The 21,507-nt window shown below is 40.2% G+C and overlaps 1 protein-coding gene across 1 annotated transcript; it reads right to left on the bottom strand.

Annotated features, from left to right (window-relative positions):
- Positions 1-955: 955 nt before the first annotated feature.
- On the bottom strand, positions 956-16,072 carry apobb.1 (apolipoprotein Bb, tandem duplicate 1). The gene is made up of 29 exons (XM_030345299.1): positions 16,001-16,072; positions 15,646-15,678; positions 15,403-15,515; positions 15,164-15,309; positions 14,899-15,046; positions 14,646-14,798; positions 14,417-14,541; positions 14,227-14,312; positions 13,465-13,912; positions 13,236-13,350; positions 13,008-13,154; positions 12,712-12,923; positions 12,327-12,522; positions 12,069-12,248; positions 11,787-11,990; positions 11,524-11,691; positions 11,202-11,407; positions 10,834-11,016; positions 10,592-10,722; positions 10,278-10,488; positions 10,019-10,191; positions 9,744-9,907; positions 9,550-9,659; positions 9,087-9,460; positions 2,987-8,980; positions 2,772-2,883; positions 2,663-2,686; positions 2,372-2,555; positions 956-2,070 (listed from the first exon to the last, which is right to left on the bottom strand). The coding sequence occupies exons 1-29, from the start codon at positions 16,053-16,055 to the stop codon at positions 1,075-1,077; spliced, it is 11,391 nt and encodes a 3,796-aa protein (XP_030201159.1). The 5' UTR covers positions 16,056-16,072; the 3' UTR covers positions 956-1,074.
- Between the last annotated feature and the right edge of the window lie 5,435 nt (positions 16,073-21,507).

Genomic DNA, 21,507 nt, shown 5'->3' with positions numbered 1-21,507 from the left:
GATTAGCATTCTCCTAATCACTTAAAATTGTACCGTCACCCTCAGCTTTTTTCTGATTATTAGAGAGTACTGTTTCAACTGTGTTCTGCGTTATAATCAACACGACAACCTTGTCATTGTCTGACTCTTTGTTTATGTTGGTTAGTGTTCTTTCTCGACCTGCCGACCAGATGTCCTGAGACTTTCCCCCATCACTTCATATATTCTGCATGTAATGACTTCATTCCCCTAACATATGCATCCTTGTCACAATGAAGGAGTTGATGGTGCAAACTGTGATTCTTCCACATTCTTCCTTCTATAAAACAGCCACAGTAATTTCCCATTTAATGTGGAATTGTCCATGTTTCTTCCTCCCTCTCAAATGTATCTCTGTTGAAAGGTGGGTTCAATGGAGACGTGGTCAGACACCCTGTGTAACCTTCTCCATAGGTTTTCTATGGAGAAGCACAATATCAGGGAGGGGAAGGGCCTCGTGTTGGTCTGCCACAGGGCTCGCTATGCAGTACTGTCCAAAAGGCCAATATGTTTGAGCCGTAGCTGACTTCGTCTTAAACGTGCCGTGTTAGGGAACAGAGTGCCCGACCGCTGCTCAAATTACTGTACCTTGACTCTCATTTGGAATGTTCTTCTTAACTAATATATCCTTATCCTGTTTACTGTTATGTTGTTTTACTTGTTCACTTGTTAAGCACTTTGTATTGCAGTATTGCACGAAAAGTGCTAGTTGAATTTGATTTGAGATGATTCCCTTGGTATAACACTTTAATGCTAGGCATTAATAAGGTGTGATTAATTCTTGCAAATTACTATCCAACATATTGTATTGTTATATCCAGTCAGTGGCCTTCTGAAATCATTCAAAATATGATACAAGTTTATTATAAGCGAGTGTGTGAATGCTTTTTAAATAATTAAATTACCCCTCGAAAAAGAACAAGACTTTCAAACAATGTATAAGGTAGATGGTCTTTATTGAAATTCACTTTCAAGCTTAAAAAGAGTTATGAAGTTATGCAGCTGTGAATAAAAATGGATGGTTGTGTTTTATAAAAACGTATCAGTGAGAGTTCTTTACTGTGTGAAGGAGAAAGGAAGGTCGAGCTCCAACCTTCTATCACTGACTTTCATGTATGCTTTGGTCTCCTCGGAAGCCTGTTGCAAAATGTCGGAAATGCTTCTTTGGAACTGAGTCGCCACATTGATCATCATTTCTATCACATACTCAAGGGTACTGTTGAAACTATCCATGTTTATAAGGGCCATGCGGTCAGATAAGTCCTTCATGACAGTAACAAGATAACGATAGAGGTTATTCGTGATATTAAGCACAGCATCCAAATAATCAGACTTGATGGAATCAACAAACTCCTGAGATTTGGTGATGACCACCTGTGTCGTGTCCCTGATCATCTCGAGCACCTTATCGAGGCTCTCCATATTTTTTACAAAGTCAACAACCATATCTGATGCGCTCTTGAAATTGGTCTGTACGATATTAATGACTTGGGCTCCGGTCATGGGATCACCATTACCGAATCGGAATTCGACAGCGCTCATGGTCTCAGCTAGAGAGTTGAGATAGACCTCCGTTTCCCTATTGATAATCTGCATCGCTCTCTCTAGCATGGCACCAATGCTGCTGGTCAGCCTCTTAAGGACCTCAGGCAGTGTTGTCATTTCCTCAGAGTCAGACAGTTTGAACCTGGTCTCTGTCAGCACCTTGACTGCAGCATCCAGGGATGCCTGGACAGTCTTCTGGTACAGGGAGATGACATTGCTAAAGAAGGTGGACAACTGGCTTACGTCCATGTCGTAGTTTGTGGCAAAGTCGTAGGTCTCTCCAACAAATGTGGTTACTGCGGTCATAAGCTTCTGGGCATACATTGTGATCTGATACTTTTCAGCAAACATAGTGAATGCAGAAGTGATTGAGGCAAGCCTATCCCTGAGTGCAGAGAGCATGACTGCGGGCGCGTCCATATTGTATGCAACCTGCAGCGTCATCTTATCATCGCCCTTGGGAGAGGTTCTGATGACCAATACATCAACATCAATTTCAGGGGCAGACTGTTGAAAGGGGGAAACAAAAAGGAAAAATATAGTTATGCTTTATGAAGACGAGCCCATTCACAGCAATTTCAAATGGATGTATGTATCTATCATTTTTTTGTATATTTATAATACATTCCAATAGTTCATTGGTCAGTTGTGTACATTAACTCCCATCAACTTTTTGTCCCTTTCTCCTGGTCCTCAATTTTCAAATTTATCTTTAAATTTAGGCAGTAGCACGATGGATTAACATACCACCGAAAACAATATGTGATTGTATAAATACTAACAAATATAATATTGCTTCAATACTTACAGCGTAGCGACTGTACAGTCTAGCACTCAGAGAGGGGAGCCTGGTGTTGACCTGAAGACCTAAGAATCCAGTGGAAGGAGTTGACACAGAGGCACTGATTGCATCTCTACCCGCAGCATAGCGGAAATTTGCATCGGTGAAAGTAGAGCTGGTGATGTCCAGATTCAGGGTTTGGCGAGAAACACTAATAAACACAAAGAAAACAAAAATTATGTAAAGTACATCTGTTATAATTGTCACAAATTGAAATAAGCCGTCTCCTTGAAAAGAGACCTTAACTTGAACACTGACCTCCCATCTACTTGGCGTTTTCTCCTGAAATAAATAACATGGTGGTACATTAATCGTTGAGTTAAATGAAATATGAATTTCTACATACAACTGTGAAAATGACACATACCTGAGTGCTTGGGTGATGACATGGTTGACATCCATGGTGACGTCGGTGTGGGTCAGGACCGCTTTATTAGTCATCATCAGAGCTTCATTTTCAAAGTTGGTAGTAGATGAAGCTATAGGGGAATAGGGAAATTATTACTTAAGATGTATAAATAACATGTTGTATGCATTAGATAACTTTATGAGCAAAGGGTTTGTGAAAGTTGAGTAACTCACCATCCATGTCATATTCCAGGAAGACAATGGGAGAGGTAGCAGAAGACTTCAATGTTACTTTGAAGACAGGAGCCTCACCCTGGACCTCTGATTCCAGCATTGTGGTGATCACTGGTGTCACAAGCTTGGCTGAATGATACATTTTCTGCTTGGTGCCAGTTATATCCATTGCAATCTTCTCGAACAAGGTGAGATCACCCAGGGAGCTTTGTTGAGATAGGTTGATTTCCATATCAGCCAGGGATGAAATTTGTGTAAGATCCATGGTTGCTTGGGCAACATATTTTCCCTTGGTGTTGAAGGCAGGCATATTAACCTCGTTGTTGCTAGTGCACTTCAGCACTGCAAGTACACGGCTCAAGGAGGCTTCAATTGATGCATTTTCATTCACATCCATGCCAATGACTTTGGTGGAGTCACTATTAAGTTTGTAGTCAGCAATCAATTTGGATGTGGAGCGCAGACCTTCTTCATTCAAGTACAGATTGGCATCATTGTCCAGTATTCCCAAAATGACATATTGCTCAAGTGCTCTGCCATCAATGTTAGCTTTGGTGGTTGATTCTATGGAGATCTGCTTAAAGGATCCTTCAAATTTCAGGCTGTGGTCTGCCTCTACATTTCCAGAAGTCTCAATTTTGGGCACATTAAAATCACCCTTCATCTGGAAAGTAGAGTGGGCACTAACCTTGCTGTCTGCAACTAGGCTTTGGGTCACTATTAGGTTAAGAATTGGGGTATTAATTCTTCCATTTGTGGTAACAGACATTTTAGTTTCAAAGGTCTCAATTTTCATGCCAATGGAGCTCTCATGGTTGACAATAATGTGTTGATTCTCAAGTGACAGGGAGTTGGCTAACTTGATTCCTCTGACGATGGTCAGGCTTGATGTGCCATCGAGCTTGGCCTTCAAAGACTCAAAAACAGAGTTGCTTGTTGCTCCAATGCGAATTACCAAGTCATCACTAGTGGACAGGCCACTAATAATATTCAAATTAATGATGGCAGACTTCACAGATAGCTCTGAAACGAGGTTGCCTGCAGATGGTATTCTGATCAGTTCAGTAAAAGAGTAAATTGGCATTTCCTGGCTCTTTTCGTAAACAATCTTAGCATCAACATTGATATTCTGCTCAGTGGTAGTCAGGATGTCTTTCAATCCACTTTGTTCATACAAATTCAGATTTGTAATGGCTGGCGTGTCGAAGGCAGCAAAGAGTAGAGGAAACTCAGGGATTGAGATGGGGGTATCCATGAAGCCTAGGTCAATGACACTATCTATAGCAGCAGACATAGCAGCCTCCTTATCATTATTGTTAACCGTGAAGTTGTACAAGACTTTGTACTGGTTGATGCGGGCCAGAGCCATCGTGTTCATTTGTTGGCTGCCAGCATTGAACATCGCAGAGTAATCATTCTGAAGTTCAATCTTGGCAATTAAAGCCTCAAAGAAGTTTACTTTAGCATTGCCCTTGTTTTGGAAGTCGAAAACAAACTCGGTGGGACGGATCATGAAATTGATTGCGTTGGAAAAGAGTCCATCGACTAAACCGTATAGCTCTGCATCATGGTTAGCCTTAAACTCAATTTTCAGGTCAGTAAGGGTGCACTGTCCGGATGCCACAAAAAGACTATTCTTTACTGCTGGGCCCTCTGCCTCATTACGGATATTAAATTTGATGTGTTGAAAGAGAGCAGACTCAGCAGTCATTTGCTGTTTACTTTTCAACATTGCAGTGATGGTGTCAGCGGAGAACGACATCTTAACAAGCCTAGGATCGATATTCATCAACATGTTGGTCTTGTAGATGTTGTCGCCTCTGTCCTGGACTGAACCAATATTCTTTACTTTGATTGTGAAATCTTCCTGTTCAATAGTTCCCTGCTGGTTTACAACAATGTCACTTGTGAAATCAATGCTTGGGAGGTTCACCATGTGGTCATACTTTGTCTCAATTGAGACAGTAATGCCACGAGCCAGTGAAAGAGAAGCTTTGTTGATAAGATTGGCTGTGTATGGTGTAGTCATAACCTTCACTGTAGTCTGGGCCTGAGACTGGGCCTGAGCTGATCGGCCATAGAAGTTTGCAGATCCCTGATGTTCAACCTCAAAAGCAAGATGGGTTAATTTGAAAGCCTCTGCCACAACAACACGGCTTCTCTTGGGGACTGCAATATTAGCTGATAATTCAACGATGAAGTTGAGATTGTCCGATTTGGGAGATTTTCCCTCAGAGTTAAAAATGCCACTGAACCGAGGGTTCAAGGCGTTATCTGTAGTGTTTGCCAGCTCAGCAGTGGTCTTAATTGTGTAGATAGGAGTGTGGAATTTCATCTCCCCATAGACTTTGCCAAAGCATGGCAACATGAGCTCACTAGGGATGGCGGGCAGCTCGAGGTCAGGGATCTGGAGAGTCTTAACAAGCTTGTCTACATCCATCACTGGGATTTCAGGGAAGGAAAGCTCAGCAAGGCTGATTTGGGGAATGGTGAACTGAGGCATGACAGGGAAGTAGTTCATGGAAATATCTCCAAAAACATCGTCCAAACTGAGCATATTGAACTCAAAGTTGACAATGTAATTAATTAGTTCAATGATCCTCTGCTTGATTTCCTCAAAGGAGATAGTGCTGGCTGGAATAGTGTACAGTCCCATGATAGTGAACTGAGGGATCTCAAGCTGTGTTGACGTTTTGATCTCATAAAGGTTATCCATGCTAATCTTCATTGAGGGAACAACAAGATCAGTACCTGGGAAGGTAAAGGATGGTACTTCCATCTCAGCTGTCTTCAGTCCAGTGACGACTCCTTCAATCATTTGTTTAACCTCACTGATAATCATTTGCTCAGCAAAAACATTCTCAATGACCTCAACCATATTAGTCCAAATGTCAGTGAAGATGGTGACAACCTTACTATAGTATTTGCTAACAAATCGCAGGTAGGGAGTTAGCACAGCTTCAACATTAATTCCGTCGATTCCCTGTTTGAGGAATTCTGGTATTTCCTTCAGCTGAATAAGAACTGTTTTGGCCATTTCGGAAAATTTGATTTCTCTTAGTTGTTCCAAGGAGCCTTGAATGGAAGATATGACAAAGTTAATGAATTCTACTGTAGCATCAAGTTTCTGAGAAAGCTCTAGTTTCCTGATCATTATATTCACCTGGGATATGAAAAATGATTTCATTCTATTTGCACCTGCGACATATTCGCTATACTCAATGGTATTCAGCATTTGGACAAAGTCACGAATAATAGCATTGAGTGCTCTAAAATTTTCCCCAATTATTTCCATGATGTGATTGTCTTTTACGTATGAGATGCCAAATTCTACTAGAAACAAGATATATTGAGGAAATCTCTCCAGCTTTTTCATCACAGCTTGGACTGTTTCGTCAATTTGTAATTTCTGGATAAGCACCAAAATTTGTTCCATGATAGCCATCATCTTTTGGTCAATCTCCATCTTGACCATAATATCTCTTATTTTAGCATGGAATGCATTTACTTTTTCAAGAATTTGTAATTCCTGGACAATATCTCTAACGTCTCTTGTTATTTCAGAGAAAACCTCAGTTGGGAATCGAGCAATCAGATCCATAATCTGAGCTTCAAAATCAATGGAAGAAATGTAACTCTTGATGTTAGCAACACACTGGGACAAGTCAAAGGTTTCAAAATACTGCTTCAAATCCCTAACAACCATTTCAAGAGTAGACTTGATTTCAAACTTGGCATCAATGTCTTGCAAGTAGGCCATGCTGCTGCCCTGCAGCTTTTCAAGATCAATCTGTGCAATGAATTCGATAATGTTATCCATTACTGCCACAACCAGTATTTTGATATCAAAAATGTCATTCAATTCTACTAGCTTTTGTTCAATGTTCTGAATGAGGGTTTCAGAAAGGGTGCCACTGACAATCAATTCTTTCACCATAACAAAAAATGTTTGGAGGGAAGAACCTAGATCTGACAGCCTTTTCGTGACAAACTCTGTTACTTGTGTTAGATATGCTTCAAGGTCCTCCATTGAGATGGAATAATCTTTGGTAAAATCGGTAAGGTATTGCTTGAGGTAAATTGTTTTGTCTTCAATACTCAGTGTTTTAACAAAGTCACTGACACTCTGAGAAAGAGCCCCAAGCCTAGCAGCAATTTCCTCATTGTTGGCGTAGCTGCGGAATGCCTCCAGAAGGTTAACACAAACTACCTTGATATTCTCGAGGTAAGCAGCCACATCTATGTAAGGGATCTGAATCAGTTGACTGTTGGTGTTCTTATCATATTTAAGGAAGCTAGAGATGGTGAATTCCTGGTTCTCTGTGTTGTCCATGTTAAAAGCATTTGTGAAGACAGTGCTTGAAACTTCTATGCCAATTCTATCTGCATTGTTGAACATGTTAAAGTCTTCATTGTAGGCATGGTCATTTAACTTGGACTTAAGTCTAAATTTAGCTTCCTGCACTTGTGGAGTCAGAAGAGTATCTATCTTGTTGTCAATAGTGGTCTCCAAAGAGAATCCATTATCCATCTTTTGGTTCACTGAGGCTCTGTATTCATGGGAGCTGGCAAAGACCAGGGGCTGGGCCCTTAGGAGGTTTTTGAAATAGATCTGAGCACTTGGCATACCATAAAGGGCAAGGTCCCCATCGGCATTGAAGACAGTATCAAGGTTGAAGTCAAAAGGTACAACACTAGCTCTCACGTTGTGGTCAAAGCGCATTGGCTGTGAGTTGAAGCGAGCATCATTCGAAAACTTCGCAGCAAGCCCCACCACTTCAAGCTCAGTATTATGGCTCATCTGAGTTCCAAACAGTTTTCCACTTGTACTGCATTTAGCATTGGCAGCCAGGTCAGCATAATTGACCTCATATGTGTGCTTAATCTCTTGCTCATCATAAATGGCTTTCATGCTACCAGATAGGTCCATCTTGTACAGCTCTGCCTTCAACTGAGCCTCACTAACAAGATTTGCCCCAAGTACTTTCAGGTTGTTATTCATACTGGAGGAGGCAATGTATGGCTTTAAATCAATGGTGATATCTTGAGTGTATAAAACATTCTCAGAGACAATGATCTCAACATTTGAGTTGAAGTCAAAGCTAGAAGGAGTTACAGTGAGAGTGTTTGCATTATCAAACTTCTTGTCACTCAGTATAGCTTTGTTGTTAATGAAAAGAGAAGCTCTGGCAGCATCAAGTCCTGCCCTAAAGTTGTTCTCCAGCATCAGGGGGCTCTTGAGTGTGCTTTTTCCACTTGTCTCCAAACCATCCTTGCTCATTTTCAGGGTAGCTGTATGAGTGGCCTCATTTTCTAAAAGCTTTGCGTTGCCCTCACTGCTGTAAACTAAACCATTGATATCTAGAGTTCCGGTTTGCAGACAGTAGAAGCGATTTTCAAATCGGTCAGCATTGGTTTCTACCCTGAAGAGGATTACACCGGCACCAACGGAGCCCTGAGCCTCGTTGCGGATGTTCATGCCAAGGGCAAGGGCATTGGTGTCAGATTTTAGGGTTAACCTTTGTTCCTTGAAAGAGAGCTCAGCCACATGGGTCAATGTGTCTTCAAAGACATTGGTGTTTGACGTAACAGAAAGTTCTCCATTATTTAAGGCTGCAGAGAAGATGTTTTGGGCCTGAACAAATGTTGAGTCAACTTTCAAAGAAGAATCAATTTTGGCTTCTTGTCTTGATGGATAGAAGGCAATAAATTGGGTTGAAGTCATGTCGCCATATAATGGTCCAACCTTTACCATTGCCTCCAGGTTACTATCCCCAGACATTTCTTCAGTGTTCATGCCAACTGTGGCAATGTAAGAAATGGAAACATTGAGGCCTAAGGTACTTTTTGCTTCAATCTTGCTGCTTGATTTGACACCAGCTTTGTCGGTGAGGGTTTCCTCTAAGATGTTAAAACTGGCTTCAAGGAACTTGTGGGCCAGAGTACTTTTCATCTCGGCCCTGATGGAATCTTGGTTGGTAAACATTCCAGAGCCTATACATATAAACAATCAAATCGATCATGAATGGAAACGATATTTAGATGAAGTACAATTACAAATGGATGTGTAGCATTTCAATAACAATTGTGGACAAATTACCTTCAATCCGGAATGAGAGGATATCGAATGGAGATGTTCCCTTTACGTCATACATGGCTGAATGGCTCGGTGTCTGCACAACATCTTTTCCGGCAGCGATTGAGGCTTCCAAATCATAGATGTTGCTCCTCAGCATAGCTGAGACCTCGGCTTTGCCAAAGAGAGGCACTGAAATAGTAATTGTCTCAGGAACAAAGAGCTCTGGAATTGGAATTTGCATTGAGGGAACTTGTAGGCCAAGCTGGGGCATGGAGAGGCTTGGTGTGGTCAGGGCGGCAGGGAAGTTGAGTTCTTCTGTTGACTTTCCTCCAAGAGGGACTGGAATAGCAATCGTGAAGTACTCGTTGTTGAAGTTGTAGACTGCTTTGGCTTTACTGTTGAAATTACAACAAATGGCAATTAATTATACATATTTTCATTATATATTTATTTGAGTTGTTGAATTTTGTTTTGTTTAACTTACGTGTTCAGGAAGAGTTTCTCTGGCAGAGACATCTCAGGCATGTCAGGGATTCTTATGTTATTGATGTAAGGTATATCTGAAGCATACTTCTCCATGTAGTTGTTGGTTGCCTAGAGGAATATAAATAATGTTGATTTTTGCTTATCCTTAAAATGAAATTATCACCTGCCCATTTGTTATGTAACTTTAGTTACCTCCACAGACTTGGTGAGTATTTGACGGATCTTCATGTCCGACTCCATCACACTTGAATCGAGAATAGCATTGACATACTCTTTAATCTTGTCAGCATTGGGAAGAATTTTAATTATCTCAGAATTCATGTCCGACTCGACACCAGCTTCAATTCTGCTTCCATCTGAAAAAAATTTGCAAACTAAATTAGCAAAAAGGGAAATCGGTGGGAAAGCTCTGCTGCACCAAGTCACTTCTTTTGTCAAAGGTTACTTAAGTGTACAAAAAACCTTACCATATTTAAGAGAAAGTTTTTGTTCTGAGGTGCTCTCGAGGAACTTAATGTCACTCTTAAGCTCACATTCCATCTCTTCGCCGCGTTTCATAATGGCTGTGAGGGTGGCATCAGCCTTGATTGAGGGGATAATAAGCTGGACTTTCAGCACACCTTCCTTCATGGCCTTTTGACTTAAAATAAAATAAAATAAACACAATTTAGTCATGGTACATTACATAGTTAATTTCATGTCCTGGGGATAAGATTTTTTTCTTACTTGGCACTGGCAAACAGAGAGAGTTGTGGGACGTTCTTGTTGATGAGGTCAAGGGTGATGGCGTAAGTTCCTTTGCTCTTAGCGCTACCGTCAGCGACCCCCAGCCTGAATCCAGCCTCCACATCATAGTCAGGAACCTGGATATCGGTGGTCAGGACATTCTTCCTCCTGTTGTACTTAACAGTAGCTCTGGCCTCCACTGGCTCGTCACCTGTTTTTACAATACAGTCAAATTCAAAAACTCAAACCAGAAAAAATGTCTAATGATTGAATGTTAATTAAAACTTAATGTTTATTTTTCCTTTCTAAAATACCTTCGGCTCTCAGGGTCACCGTCACAGCATCGACCTTCTGGCGGCCCTCTTCGCCCTCCTTTAAGAGTTCATAGGCAATGGTGGCTGTGTACTCATTCACATCACCAGTAGGGTGGATTTCAACAGCAAACCTTGAAGAACAGTATAATTAATTCATGAACCACAACATTACTATAACTAACTGAAACTGAATTGTGTATTTAATTGTCTATTCTTGTTGTGGTTTATAACGGCTCATTTACTTGCTGTCTCCAGTGATGGGGAAATATGGGGATGTCTTCTGAGAGAAAGCATCGGTATACTGCATGGCGATGCAGTACTTCATACCAGCGAAGAAGACATTGCAGTCATTAGTATCAACTTTGTCCGTCACGGTCGGTGGGAGAGTCTTGAACTCTGCACCGGTCACTGACACCAGTTTGTTGCTGTAATGATTGGATAAAAGGGTTAGGCTTCATATTGGTTGAAATTGGTCCCATTATCAAAGGCTCCAGTGCCGCTGCTGAAATTGCATCACATACTAATCTCTAGACAACATCGAGATTGTTAGCCTGACACCAATCACCACCCTTTACTAGTTTGGTCATTGGAATAATTATCTAATGCTTACGTAATGCTGAGGACGGTGGTGGGGCCCTGGGGAGCAGGCATGCTCATCTTAATACTGTCAGCTCCCATGGAGATCTTGGCCTGTAGCCCACTCTCGTGGTAAAGTGTGGTATGCATCTCGAGTCCAGAGTTGACATACTCAGGGAAGTGGTAACCGATCAGAGACTCAAACTCAAGGCCAGCAGAGGGCATGAAGCTGACGGCGCTCTATGGATAAAACAAGAGAATAGCTTTTATCTTAAGAAACATAACATATATTAGGGTTACACTAATATAACCAAATGTGCCTTCCATACACTGGAAAGAACATGGAAAACAATTACCATGTCACTGGCAAATTTAAGTCCACCCTTTATTCCTGGGGTAAATGTGCCAGAGAGGGCAACTCTCAGAGGGATTCCATTGGCAGTGGGCAAGAAGAACTCATTATCCATGAAGAGGTAGTGGGCAAAGATTTCGTTTTCAGTTGTGGTCATAAGGGACATCATCATCTGTGGAAGAGAGAAATTAATAAGCTTCATTCAACTTCCTTTTCCCAATGGTGCTTTGTATAGGGTTGATCGGTTATATTTCAACATGTACTAACATCACTTGGGAACATCTTGAGCATGTTGTCAATCATCATGGCTGCAGAGAGGGTCATATCCGCCATGTCCTCGGATTTAAGGTAACCTAGCTCATTTCCCAAAAGACTCAAGTAAACCATTGCTTCAGGGGATTTTTGAGCCTTCAGTTCCCTGACCAGTTTGTTGAGATTGCGTCCAATTTCCCTCATCAGTCCCTGGGATGCCTAAAGATGCACAAACTCAGTTATTCATACTTCCAAAGTACATTTACAGAGATGTAACTAATGGCATTGTTTTCCTACCTGTCTCTTCTTCCTGTCCTTCCTCAGAGCAGGCAGCATCTTCCTTAGCATTTCAGTGGTTCCAATGGGCATGTTGTCAGATACAAAGTACATTGTCCTGAGGGCTGTGTCAGGGAAAAATCCATTCTCTCCAAACAGGGCTTCAACAGTTGGCTCGAACCCTTTGCCCTCCATTCCAATCTAAATTCGAAGACCACCAGTTAATATTATATTTAAGCACATGAAAAGTATTGTCAAAGTGATTATTATTTATTGTACCTCCATCAGATCGACGTCATAACCAAAGGCTTTCAGGGTCATTTCAAGCATGACTTCCTTTGGCAGGTAGCTGGTTGCCTCAAAGATCATGTTTCCCTGAATAGAGCCCATTCTGTAATTGCCGGAGAACTTGGTGGGATCCATGATCATTCCGATCTCATTGCCCTGCAGAGCATTCAGAATCTTCTCCCTCAGTCTGTTGGAAAAAATGCAGACTGGTTGGGTACTTCAGCTATTGCAAATTAAGCAAATTAAGAGTGCTCCAAAATGGTGTTATTGTTGAAAGGCCCTGCTGCTCAGACTAGTTGACTTTAAAACAAATACGTTGAGGTTGAGTTGAGTTGAAGTAGCTCAGTAGCAAATTAGCTAAAAACCCTCCACTTACTCTTTATTCTCGGGAAGAGTTGATGACAGGATGTTCGTAATGTGAGAGATGACAAAGCTCCTGGCCTGTTGGTCTTGATCATTAGGCAAAGAGGCGACCAACTGAGCCAGTTCACTGGGCTGGGGGTCCTTCATCATAACCAGGTAGGCAGCAATGCGCTTCTGCAATGGGCTAGCACTATTCAGGACCACCTGCATGAGAACTTCCCTACCCTGTGACAAATCAACAGAACTTGAGTCATAAAATAACTAAACAGGGAAAATGTTTCGATCATGACCTGTAATAAAAGTACCAACCTCTTCAGGGACAGTAGTCAGTCTGAAGACCTGAATGGCGGCCTGCTGGACAGATGTGTCTGCGGTGGGCAGGTTCACACACTGAATAACAGCAGTTTTCAGTGCAGGACTGGAAGCTCCCATGGCTGCACCCATGTTTCCAACAACCTAAAAAGAAGAAACAGGTTTGTATTGCCATCTTATGAAATTTCTCCTTGCCAAACGATGTAATGAGATTGATGTACTCACCCTCAAGATCAAAAACATTTTATCCTTGTCACCAGTGCAGTCTCCCAACTGATCTGCCATGAACTCAGCAACAGATGTAATCTCAGGGATCACCTTTCCTTCAGCCTTGTAGAACCTGACAATGCAAAATTGGAATTTATAACATGTACAAATGAAAGAAAAAAAATATGTATAGAAATCTCATCATAACCAAAAGCAATTGATCATGAGATTGTGTCAATTCGCTCACCTCTTGACAATGTTGCTGAGTGCATACATGATGGGCTTGCTGGGCTTGTATTGAGCCATCTCTAGCATATCCTTGATTAGAAGAGGTGATGGATTGGAAACCAGTCCAAGGGCAAACACAGCAGCATCAACCTCAGTTGCAGACGTGTCATAGGTTCTAAAGATGTGCATGATGCCGCTGCTGCACTCAGCAGTACCGCACTGGGCCAGAACCTGGAAGGTCAGTGGCACAGACACCTCAAGGGCCCCGGTAATACCGCTCTTCAGGGTCTCAGCCTTCATCCCACGGTACATCTGTACCAGCCTGAAGAAGAGGTTGGGCCTTCTTGCACCCTCAGTATCTGGCAAAGTGGCCAGTTCTCTAAGGAGAGCCAGACCAGCCTCCTTGTCCTGGTGAACACTCTTGTCATAAACAGCCTCCATGTGCAGGGACTTCTCGTTGGCCTCATCTGCAAATATATCAATTATGAATTATTCTGACATTACACAACACAATCATTTCCTATTGCCTATTACCTAAACCGTGTGCATTGCTGTTCTGAACAATGCCGCACAATATATAGATAGATAGATAGATAGATAGATAGATAGACAGACAGACAGACAGACAGACAGACAGACAGACAGACAGACAGACAGACAGACAGACAGACAGACAGATAGACAGATAGACAGATAGATAGATAGATAGATAGATAGATAGATAGATAGATAGGCAATGATTATATTGTGACAAAAGTTATTTATAAAGCGCTAGACTTACTGAAGTCAAAGATTCTGTCGTTGTGAGCCGAAACGTCCTGCAGGGTCAGGACTTGTTTTCCAATGCTGGTAACTCCATATTCTCCCCTACAACAAACAACCAATAATTTAGCCAATACAAAATGGGTCCTTCAAATGTATGGGCATGTCGAACATTGAGGGTGATTGAGCAATGAAAAGTTGGGACATACTTGTGAGAGTAGGGCACCAGGATGTGCTTTTCAGTGCATGAACCAGAGGTCATGTGCTTGTTGTCATTATCAAACTTGTACTGGCAGGTCTGTGAGCTCCTGATCAGCTGGGCAAGAGGGTAGTGCTGCAAGTAGACAAACATTTAGCCAACCGGATCATTGAACTTAAGGGATTTTAACTGTGAACAAATGTCATTCAACCAAGCATGCAGTGGGTAGGGTAACGTACCATCCCAGAGATAAGGGCCAAGGAGCTTGTTTGGTCTCTCATTGGGACAAATTTGTCACAGCTAGAAAGATCCCTGCTCACGGTGATGTCTGTTGCGATTGTCTGTCTTTCATTGATGGTGGACTTGGTCTTGCATTGGCCATAGATGGTGGGCTGTATGAGACATAATACATCAGTATTTTCTGTATATATTGGATCACTGTATGTTCGCTGATTACGCTCTGCATAACTCTTTCTTGTGAAGCAAACATACCATGTCCTTGTTCTTATCATCCTCCACCAGAGGCACCAGCAGAGCGGAGATTATTCCTCTCTTGAAGTTCAAGATGGAAGTCGTCTCCTCCTCTTCAGAGTAGAGCTTCACATCATAAACTCCCGTGGCCACTACTTTCAGGGGATACCTAGAGAACGTAACAGATACATTAGATCCAGTTTGTTACTTACATGAAGGGAGGGTATTCCCAGTTTACCATATCTGATGATGTTTTCTGAAGATGTGAAACGATTTTTTCACTTACTTCTCCATCTCAGCAGCGAAGGCGTCGGATGAGGAAGCCGGTGCGAACACTGGGCTACCGTCAGCCCCCGTGCCCACCACCTCACTCAGACTACAACCAGTGGTACGAATGATGAAGTAACAAGATTGTGGCACTTCAACCTCAACCTGGTTGAAGAATAAAATAGGTTAACTGTTCTCACCTATATTGTCACTTATGTTGTGGAAGATGGAAAAAAGGATGGCGGTGTGTGACCTTACCTTGCAGGAGGCCTTGGGTCCATTTTGGAGATTGGAGGCTCCATTGATTGCATTAAGAGACTCGGTTTCATACAGATATTCATACTTGTGTAGAGCCTTGTATCTCTGATCCACTATATGAGGAAAGAGACATAGAAGGTGATCAAAAGGTTTCATACTGTCAACGGGACGGTCAATTGGATGCATGCAAAACATACAAAAACGATTTTCCCCATCAACCATCAAATATTATGTGAAACCTACACAAACATGTTGGGAGGTCATCAACTTGTGCAGCTGTAGGGTAGAAGAGTAATGTATTTTAGAATGTTTCGAATACAAAATTACCACTCTAATAAGCTAAAGGGTTTATCAATAGAATATAATAGAAATCCTCAACAATAATAATTGTTGAAAAACAAGTTAGATATAAATTATTGAATTATTTGAGACACAATATAACACAGTAACAATTAAATAAATAAATACAATTTGTGACAAAATAGAAAAAGGTTTTTGTTGCAAAGTCTATGGCATCATGAAATCGTTCAGCATCATCATACATAAATATAAAATATTGAGTAACTGCGACCCCAGAAATATCCCAAGTGGTACTTACAGGCCAGGGCCGCTGCGCTCAGGAGAAGCAGAATGCAGAGCTTTGATTCCCCCATGTTGGGTTCTCTGAGTCTCTCTGCTCTTGCAAGCTTGACAAGGCTGATACCGCAACATCAGGGTAGGCCTTTTATACCCTCAGTTGTACTCATTCACGGTGGCTGCAAAAAGGTACGTACAGTACTTTGTAAGGCTCAAAGTCTACTGCACCCTCCAGTGTGGAAGGACAAAGGCAGAAAGTTCACATTGAATATTGTCTTAGAGCCAAAAGCTGTCTAAGCAAAGGCCACCGTTACAAACAGAACAATGCTTTCTGATTGATTGGTGATTAAAGAAAAATTAAGATGTCTAATAATTGTTGGTTTAGGTGAAGGGAATTTCAGTTTTCTTTCTTCTCTCATTTAAATATGATAGACTTAAGGCAGTCCATTGCAACTGCACAAAAGTTTACAGTGCAGTACTTAACTTTAGATTTGGATGATGTACAACAAATTTTTAAGTGGGTTAATTAGGTTTACTATAATTATTATCAGAGGGTCTTACTTTTTTTAAACATCTAGCCTAACCAGCATTGTTTCATATGCAAAGAAGGGGCGTAACATTGATCAATGATACAATTAAACCATTGTTAAGCAACAGTCTCCAAGACGAACCGTGATTGATCAACAAATGTCCCAAAGCAAAGTCCCTCCATATGTGAAAATGATAGCGGTATCTGACCTTTGATGCTCTGAAGAGATTCAAGTAGTGTATTGGAAATGACCCTCTCTTATTGTTAAAATCAGCAAGCAAACAATGTTATTGAAGGACAATTGTGATATGATTTATCAGAAGCGTTTTCATTGTAGTTTAATATATGATTTATTTATACTGCAAATTGTGCATTTCTCTTGGTTTCTGCAATAATCTGAATTAGCTCAATTTAACATTCATTCAGGTTCTAATCTCTTTTGTTATATCACAAAAGATATGTATACGTATACTAAACTGCACAGAAAGGATTGTTCAAATGTAAATCAAAATGATAAATTCAATGGCATCTTTTGGTAATTCCTAGCTGATAGCTGTCTAGATTCTAGCATATCTACAAATAACTTGCATCTCTAATTTAATTGATAGTCTTTGACTGATAAGATGTATTCCTTCTGCTTATTTCTTTATTCTATAATTCACAAAAGGTTGGTTAAATATGCAATGACCATATGAGAGAGTGTTGGGGGGACAGGGAGAAGCGGGGAGAGAGAAAGGGGGTGTAATGTGTGTGTTTACAATCCTGGAATTAAATGATTGCGAAGATTTTTTGTTTTGTTTTGCAACTAAAATATATAGTAAAGGAGTTTGCTTTTGAAAGCATGCATACATTTTTGGAGTCATAAAGTGTTTATGGCGGTGCATTTGGAGTTGATGGTCGTACAAAGGGAGATAAAGTGTGCACATTTTTATCAGGTTCCTCAAGACTCACCTGTATGCAAAGGTATTCATGATGTCAGCCATGTCCCAGTTTCTATTTTCCTTTTATTTGAACAAGAAGGCTTGTTCAATATACTATATTAAGAACTGCACTTTTTCTAGACTTAAATACTTTCTAATTGTGTCTGTGTGTCATATATTTTCAATGTGAATGCAGCAGTAATTAAATGATTTTTGCATAAAGAAGCTTCAGTATGCATGTTATTGTTTATCAATAAATTATGAGTATTCTAGTAAAAGTAGTAGTAATATATGTAGGTCTACAATATGGCTTAAATAAATTAGAAAATGGTAAAATCATGCAAACAAAACCATGCATTCTTCGAAGGCTGGTAGAGTAGAATAAATTAAATGTAAAAATATTTCTTTGCTTGAGTGCTGCTTATATAACGATATATAACGAATGATTTGCCCTACACAGGGTTGGTTAAATAAAGATACAATTTGTGTTGTCGTATGTAATTTGTAGCTCTGCCCACATACATTGCTGTTGCTGCTATTTATATATCAATATCTGCTTTTAGTTCGCTCAATATTTACTTAATAGTTTATGGTTTCACTAGTGCATTTAAAATTAAGTTAAAAGTCAGCCGCCGATTTAAGCTCAACTGGTTCATAATGTATAAACGAGGGGAACATGAATTGTGACATTGAAATGTCAAAGAGGTTACATGAATGTACTCTCCTGGCTATTGTGTCAACAACAAAACACATTAAACATCTCATGTGCACCCTCAGAGCTTGGTGAATTGGATCTTTTAGTTGATTCCAACTAGAAAGAACTCTGCTTGCAAATTTGTGTTGCATTAGTCAGATTTACCCCACTCCAAAGTTGTGTAATGCCCCATTGCAAAACTCTGCAGAAAGGTCTATCTCCTTTTTTGTATTTGCATTTACAGTGATAGTCATAGGCAGAGTCCAAAATATCAGCAAGTTCATTATTTTGCATTTAGTTAACGTTATGAAATAAAAGCCATTCTCTGTAAAAAAGCATTTAATAACGTTCGTCTGCACTTGCTTATCCTCATTAAATAAATAATGAATACAAAAAGCTGTGCTTATTAGTTCCATTGCATCCTGTGTCCTTTTGTATTCTGCTTTACTGTGTGAATAATCGGCCATTGCAACAGCAGGTATGAACATCACCAGGAAGGAGGAAAGTCACAAATGGCTCCAAATCCTGCATGCTGTAAGCCTTCTACCTTATTCTGGGAAATGTAGGTAAACGTTGGAGCAGATCACACAGAATTTTAAAAGGAAAGTGAGTGAAAATAAGTAAAATTATAAAATAACCCAGGAACGAAATGTAAATACTGTATACGTCTTTCTAGCAAACCTTCTTTAAGGCTATATTTCATTGATCTTAGAGGACAAAGGCATGACAGAGTTGGCTGGCTGGTGGTGACCAGTAATCTGTTGGACACAATCAGGGAATAAGGACAGCCTTTTTCGAAATAGTCTTTGTTGTAAATATTTACATTCACTGAAGTGCTGATGGTAACATACTGAACTATACTCTGTCTTCCGTACAGTTATGATTATATACATATACTTAAGACGAGATCCAATCAGGTTTATCACCTGTCACCAACATAGAGTGATTAGTGGCAGACTGTGACTGTGTCATTGACTTTAAACTGTATGACCCAGAAGCCAGACTAGACAGCCAGCCAGGCCTTAGCCCTCTCTATTTGCGCAAGTCTATCGCAGGGTAAAGGTCCCTGTGTAGGGCAAATCATTAGTGCTCATTGATGTCGTTATATAAGCAGCACTCAAGCAAAGGACACATATTTTACATTCAATTTATTCTACTCTGCCAGCCTTCGAAGAATGCATGGTTTTGTTTGCATGATTTTACCATTTTCTAATTTATTTAAGCAAAATTGTAGACCGACATATTTCCATATTACTACTACTATTACTAGAATACTCATAATTTATTAATAAACAATAACATGTATACTGAAGCTTCTTTATGCAAAAAACATTTAATTACTGCTGCATTCACACTGAAAATGTATGACACACAGACACAATTAGAACGTATTTAAGTCTATAAAAAGTGCAGTTCTTTAAATAGTATATTGAACGAGCCTTCTAGTTCAATTAAAAGGAAAATAAATACTGGGACATGGCTGACATCATGAATACCTTTGCATACAGGTGATTCTTGAGGAACTTGATAAAAATGTGCACACTTTATCTCCTTTTGTACGAGCAAGACCAGCAAATGTTACTATCTTATGTTATGTCTCCATTACCTCCAAATGCACCGCCATAAACACTTTATGACTCCAAAAATGTATGCAGATTTCTTTTACTAAATATATTAGTTGCAAAACAAAACAAAATCTTTGCAATCATTTAATTCCAGGATTGTAAAAACCCCCCTAACACCCCCTTTCTCTCCCCCCGCTTCTCCCTGTCCCCCCAACATTCTCTCATATGGTCATTGCAGGTTGATAAGAAAAGTGATGTCCAAAACCACCGTAACTTTCACCATGTTTTATTTTTATGACTGCATGTAATCTATAGTCAGTATCGTTCCCCAGATTATCTTATCTGGTACTTATTTCAGTCTGATGACACACTTTAGTGATTCTACGAAGGCAGCACTGTTCCACTTAGCTTGTCTGATTACTTTTTTGTACTTTGTGTTACTTTAAGATGCATGACAGACAGAATATTATTAGAAGTAAGACTCTAAATATGTGGTTATTCTAAAATGTGTAACATATAAGTGTTTATTTGCATTAATTTTTTGTATTCAAGATATGTGATGAAAGCAATATAATTTTTTTTCAAACCTATTTCTCTATCTCTTGTTTCTAAAATGTAGCACATGAAACAGTTTATTTATTTAATTTATTTAATATACAAGCATGTTTATTTCAGTTTCACGGTTGCATCCTTATGGGGAACGCACTTATGGTCAGTGGCATTCGATAAAATAAATGTAATATAGAAATCATGACATTTCAATATTATTGTTATGAAACTCAAACTAAAACCCTCCCTGAGTGTGTGTCGTCGTTGTCCTAAAATGTAGCTCCTAGCCACAATTATTATTCATATCCCAACAAAATCCATAAAATCCATTCTTCTCTTGAATTAAATCTTTTTGAAATAAATAGGATCTGTGGAAGTAGGTTTTAACAAGGACAAAAGGATGAAAAAAATAGTACTGCTGTTGAGGTTTTTGCAAATGTTGTTGTGTCGTCTCATCACACCCCTTTTCTACACACTCCATGCCATTGGATGTAACAGTATGGATCCATGACAGACACCTTTTTCATTACATTGGATATCACTAGAAACAGAGCCGGTCGTGATCAGGCCTAATGGGACGTCGTCATCCTGTTAAATCAAATAAAAGTCTTATAGCCATGGAGATACGGAAACTGATAATCAAAGTCCACCACACCAAGTCAAAGAACTTCTATTTTCAGGGACCTTGGGAAACCCTGCTGGCTTCTTCAAATATTGACAGTGGTCTGTGTAGTATCCTTGAGGGAGGATTGTCCAACAGTCAGTTCAATGGAAAGGTAGACAGATCAATATGTAGTGTGTCCATATATTGTTTCTGACTACAGATATCGTCAGCGTATTTCGTGTTTCAATTAAACCACTCCTCATTTTAAGTAGACCATTGCTCCCAATTCCACAACGGCTGACATCTTTTAGGTCTCGCCAGCAAGGCCGCCTTAATGCACGGGCTTACCTGGGCTGAACCCTATCATGAGCAGCAGCAAAAAAAACATGATCGGCGTAGGCCAAAGACAATTTTTTGTTCGGGCCTTACAAAGATCAGAGGTCTATCATGAGCCAAGAAAAAAGATGGCCACTAGGGGTTGCCCCCCCCGTCCCGTCCTGTCCCCCCGTCAGGATTTCTCGTCCAACCCATGATCTTTGAAATTGATCATATAAAAGAGATCAGACATCTCTGTCTTATTCCCAATTCATTCTGGGCTCACACTTATGCTTTGTTTGTCAGGGATTATGTTAATTCCGTTTGTGCTGGAACCACCTCATTTATAATCT

The sequence above is a fragment of the Gadus morhua genome, chromosome 21 (assembly GCF_902167405.1).
Source record: "Gadus morhua chromosome 21, gadMor3.0, whole genome shotgun sequence".
Taxonomy (NCBI): Eukaryota; Metazoa; Chordata; class Actinopteri; order Gadiformes; family Gadidae; genus Gadus; species Gadus morhua.
The sequence above is the reverse complement of the archived record's forward strand: the minus strand, read 5'-3'. Positions and strand labels throughout refer to the sequence as shown.

What these genes read in the sequence shown, in the direction of transcription:
- apobb.1 (XM_030345299.1), bottom strand. Translation starts at nt 16,055, where the DNA reads ATGGGGGAATCAAAGCTCTGCATTCTGCTTCTCCTGAGCGCAGCGGCC. An exon ending in ACCACCGTCCTCAGCATTAC is followed by an intron (nt 11,017 to 11,201) that starts GTAAGCATTAGA and finishes CAATCATTACAG; the next exon opens with CAACAAACTGGTGTCAGTGA. An exon ending in CCTGGAATATGACATGGATG is followed by an intron (nt 2,884 to 2,986) that starts GTGAGTTACTCA and finishes ATTCCCCTATAG; the next exon opens with CTTCATCTACTACCAACTTT.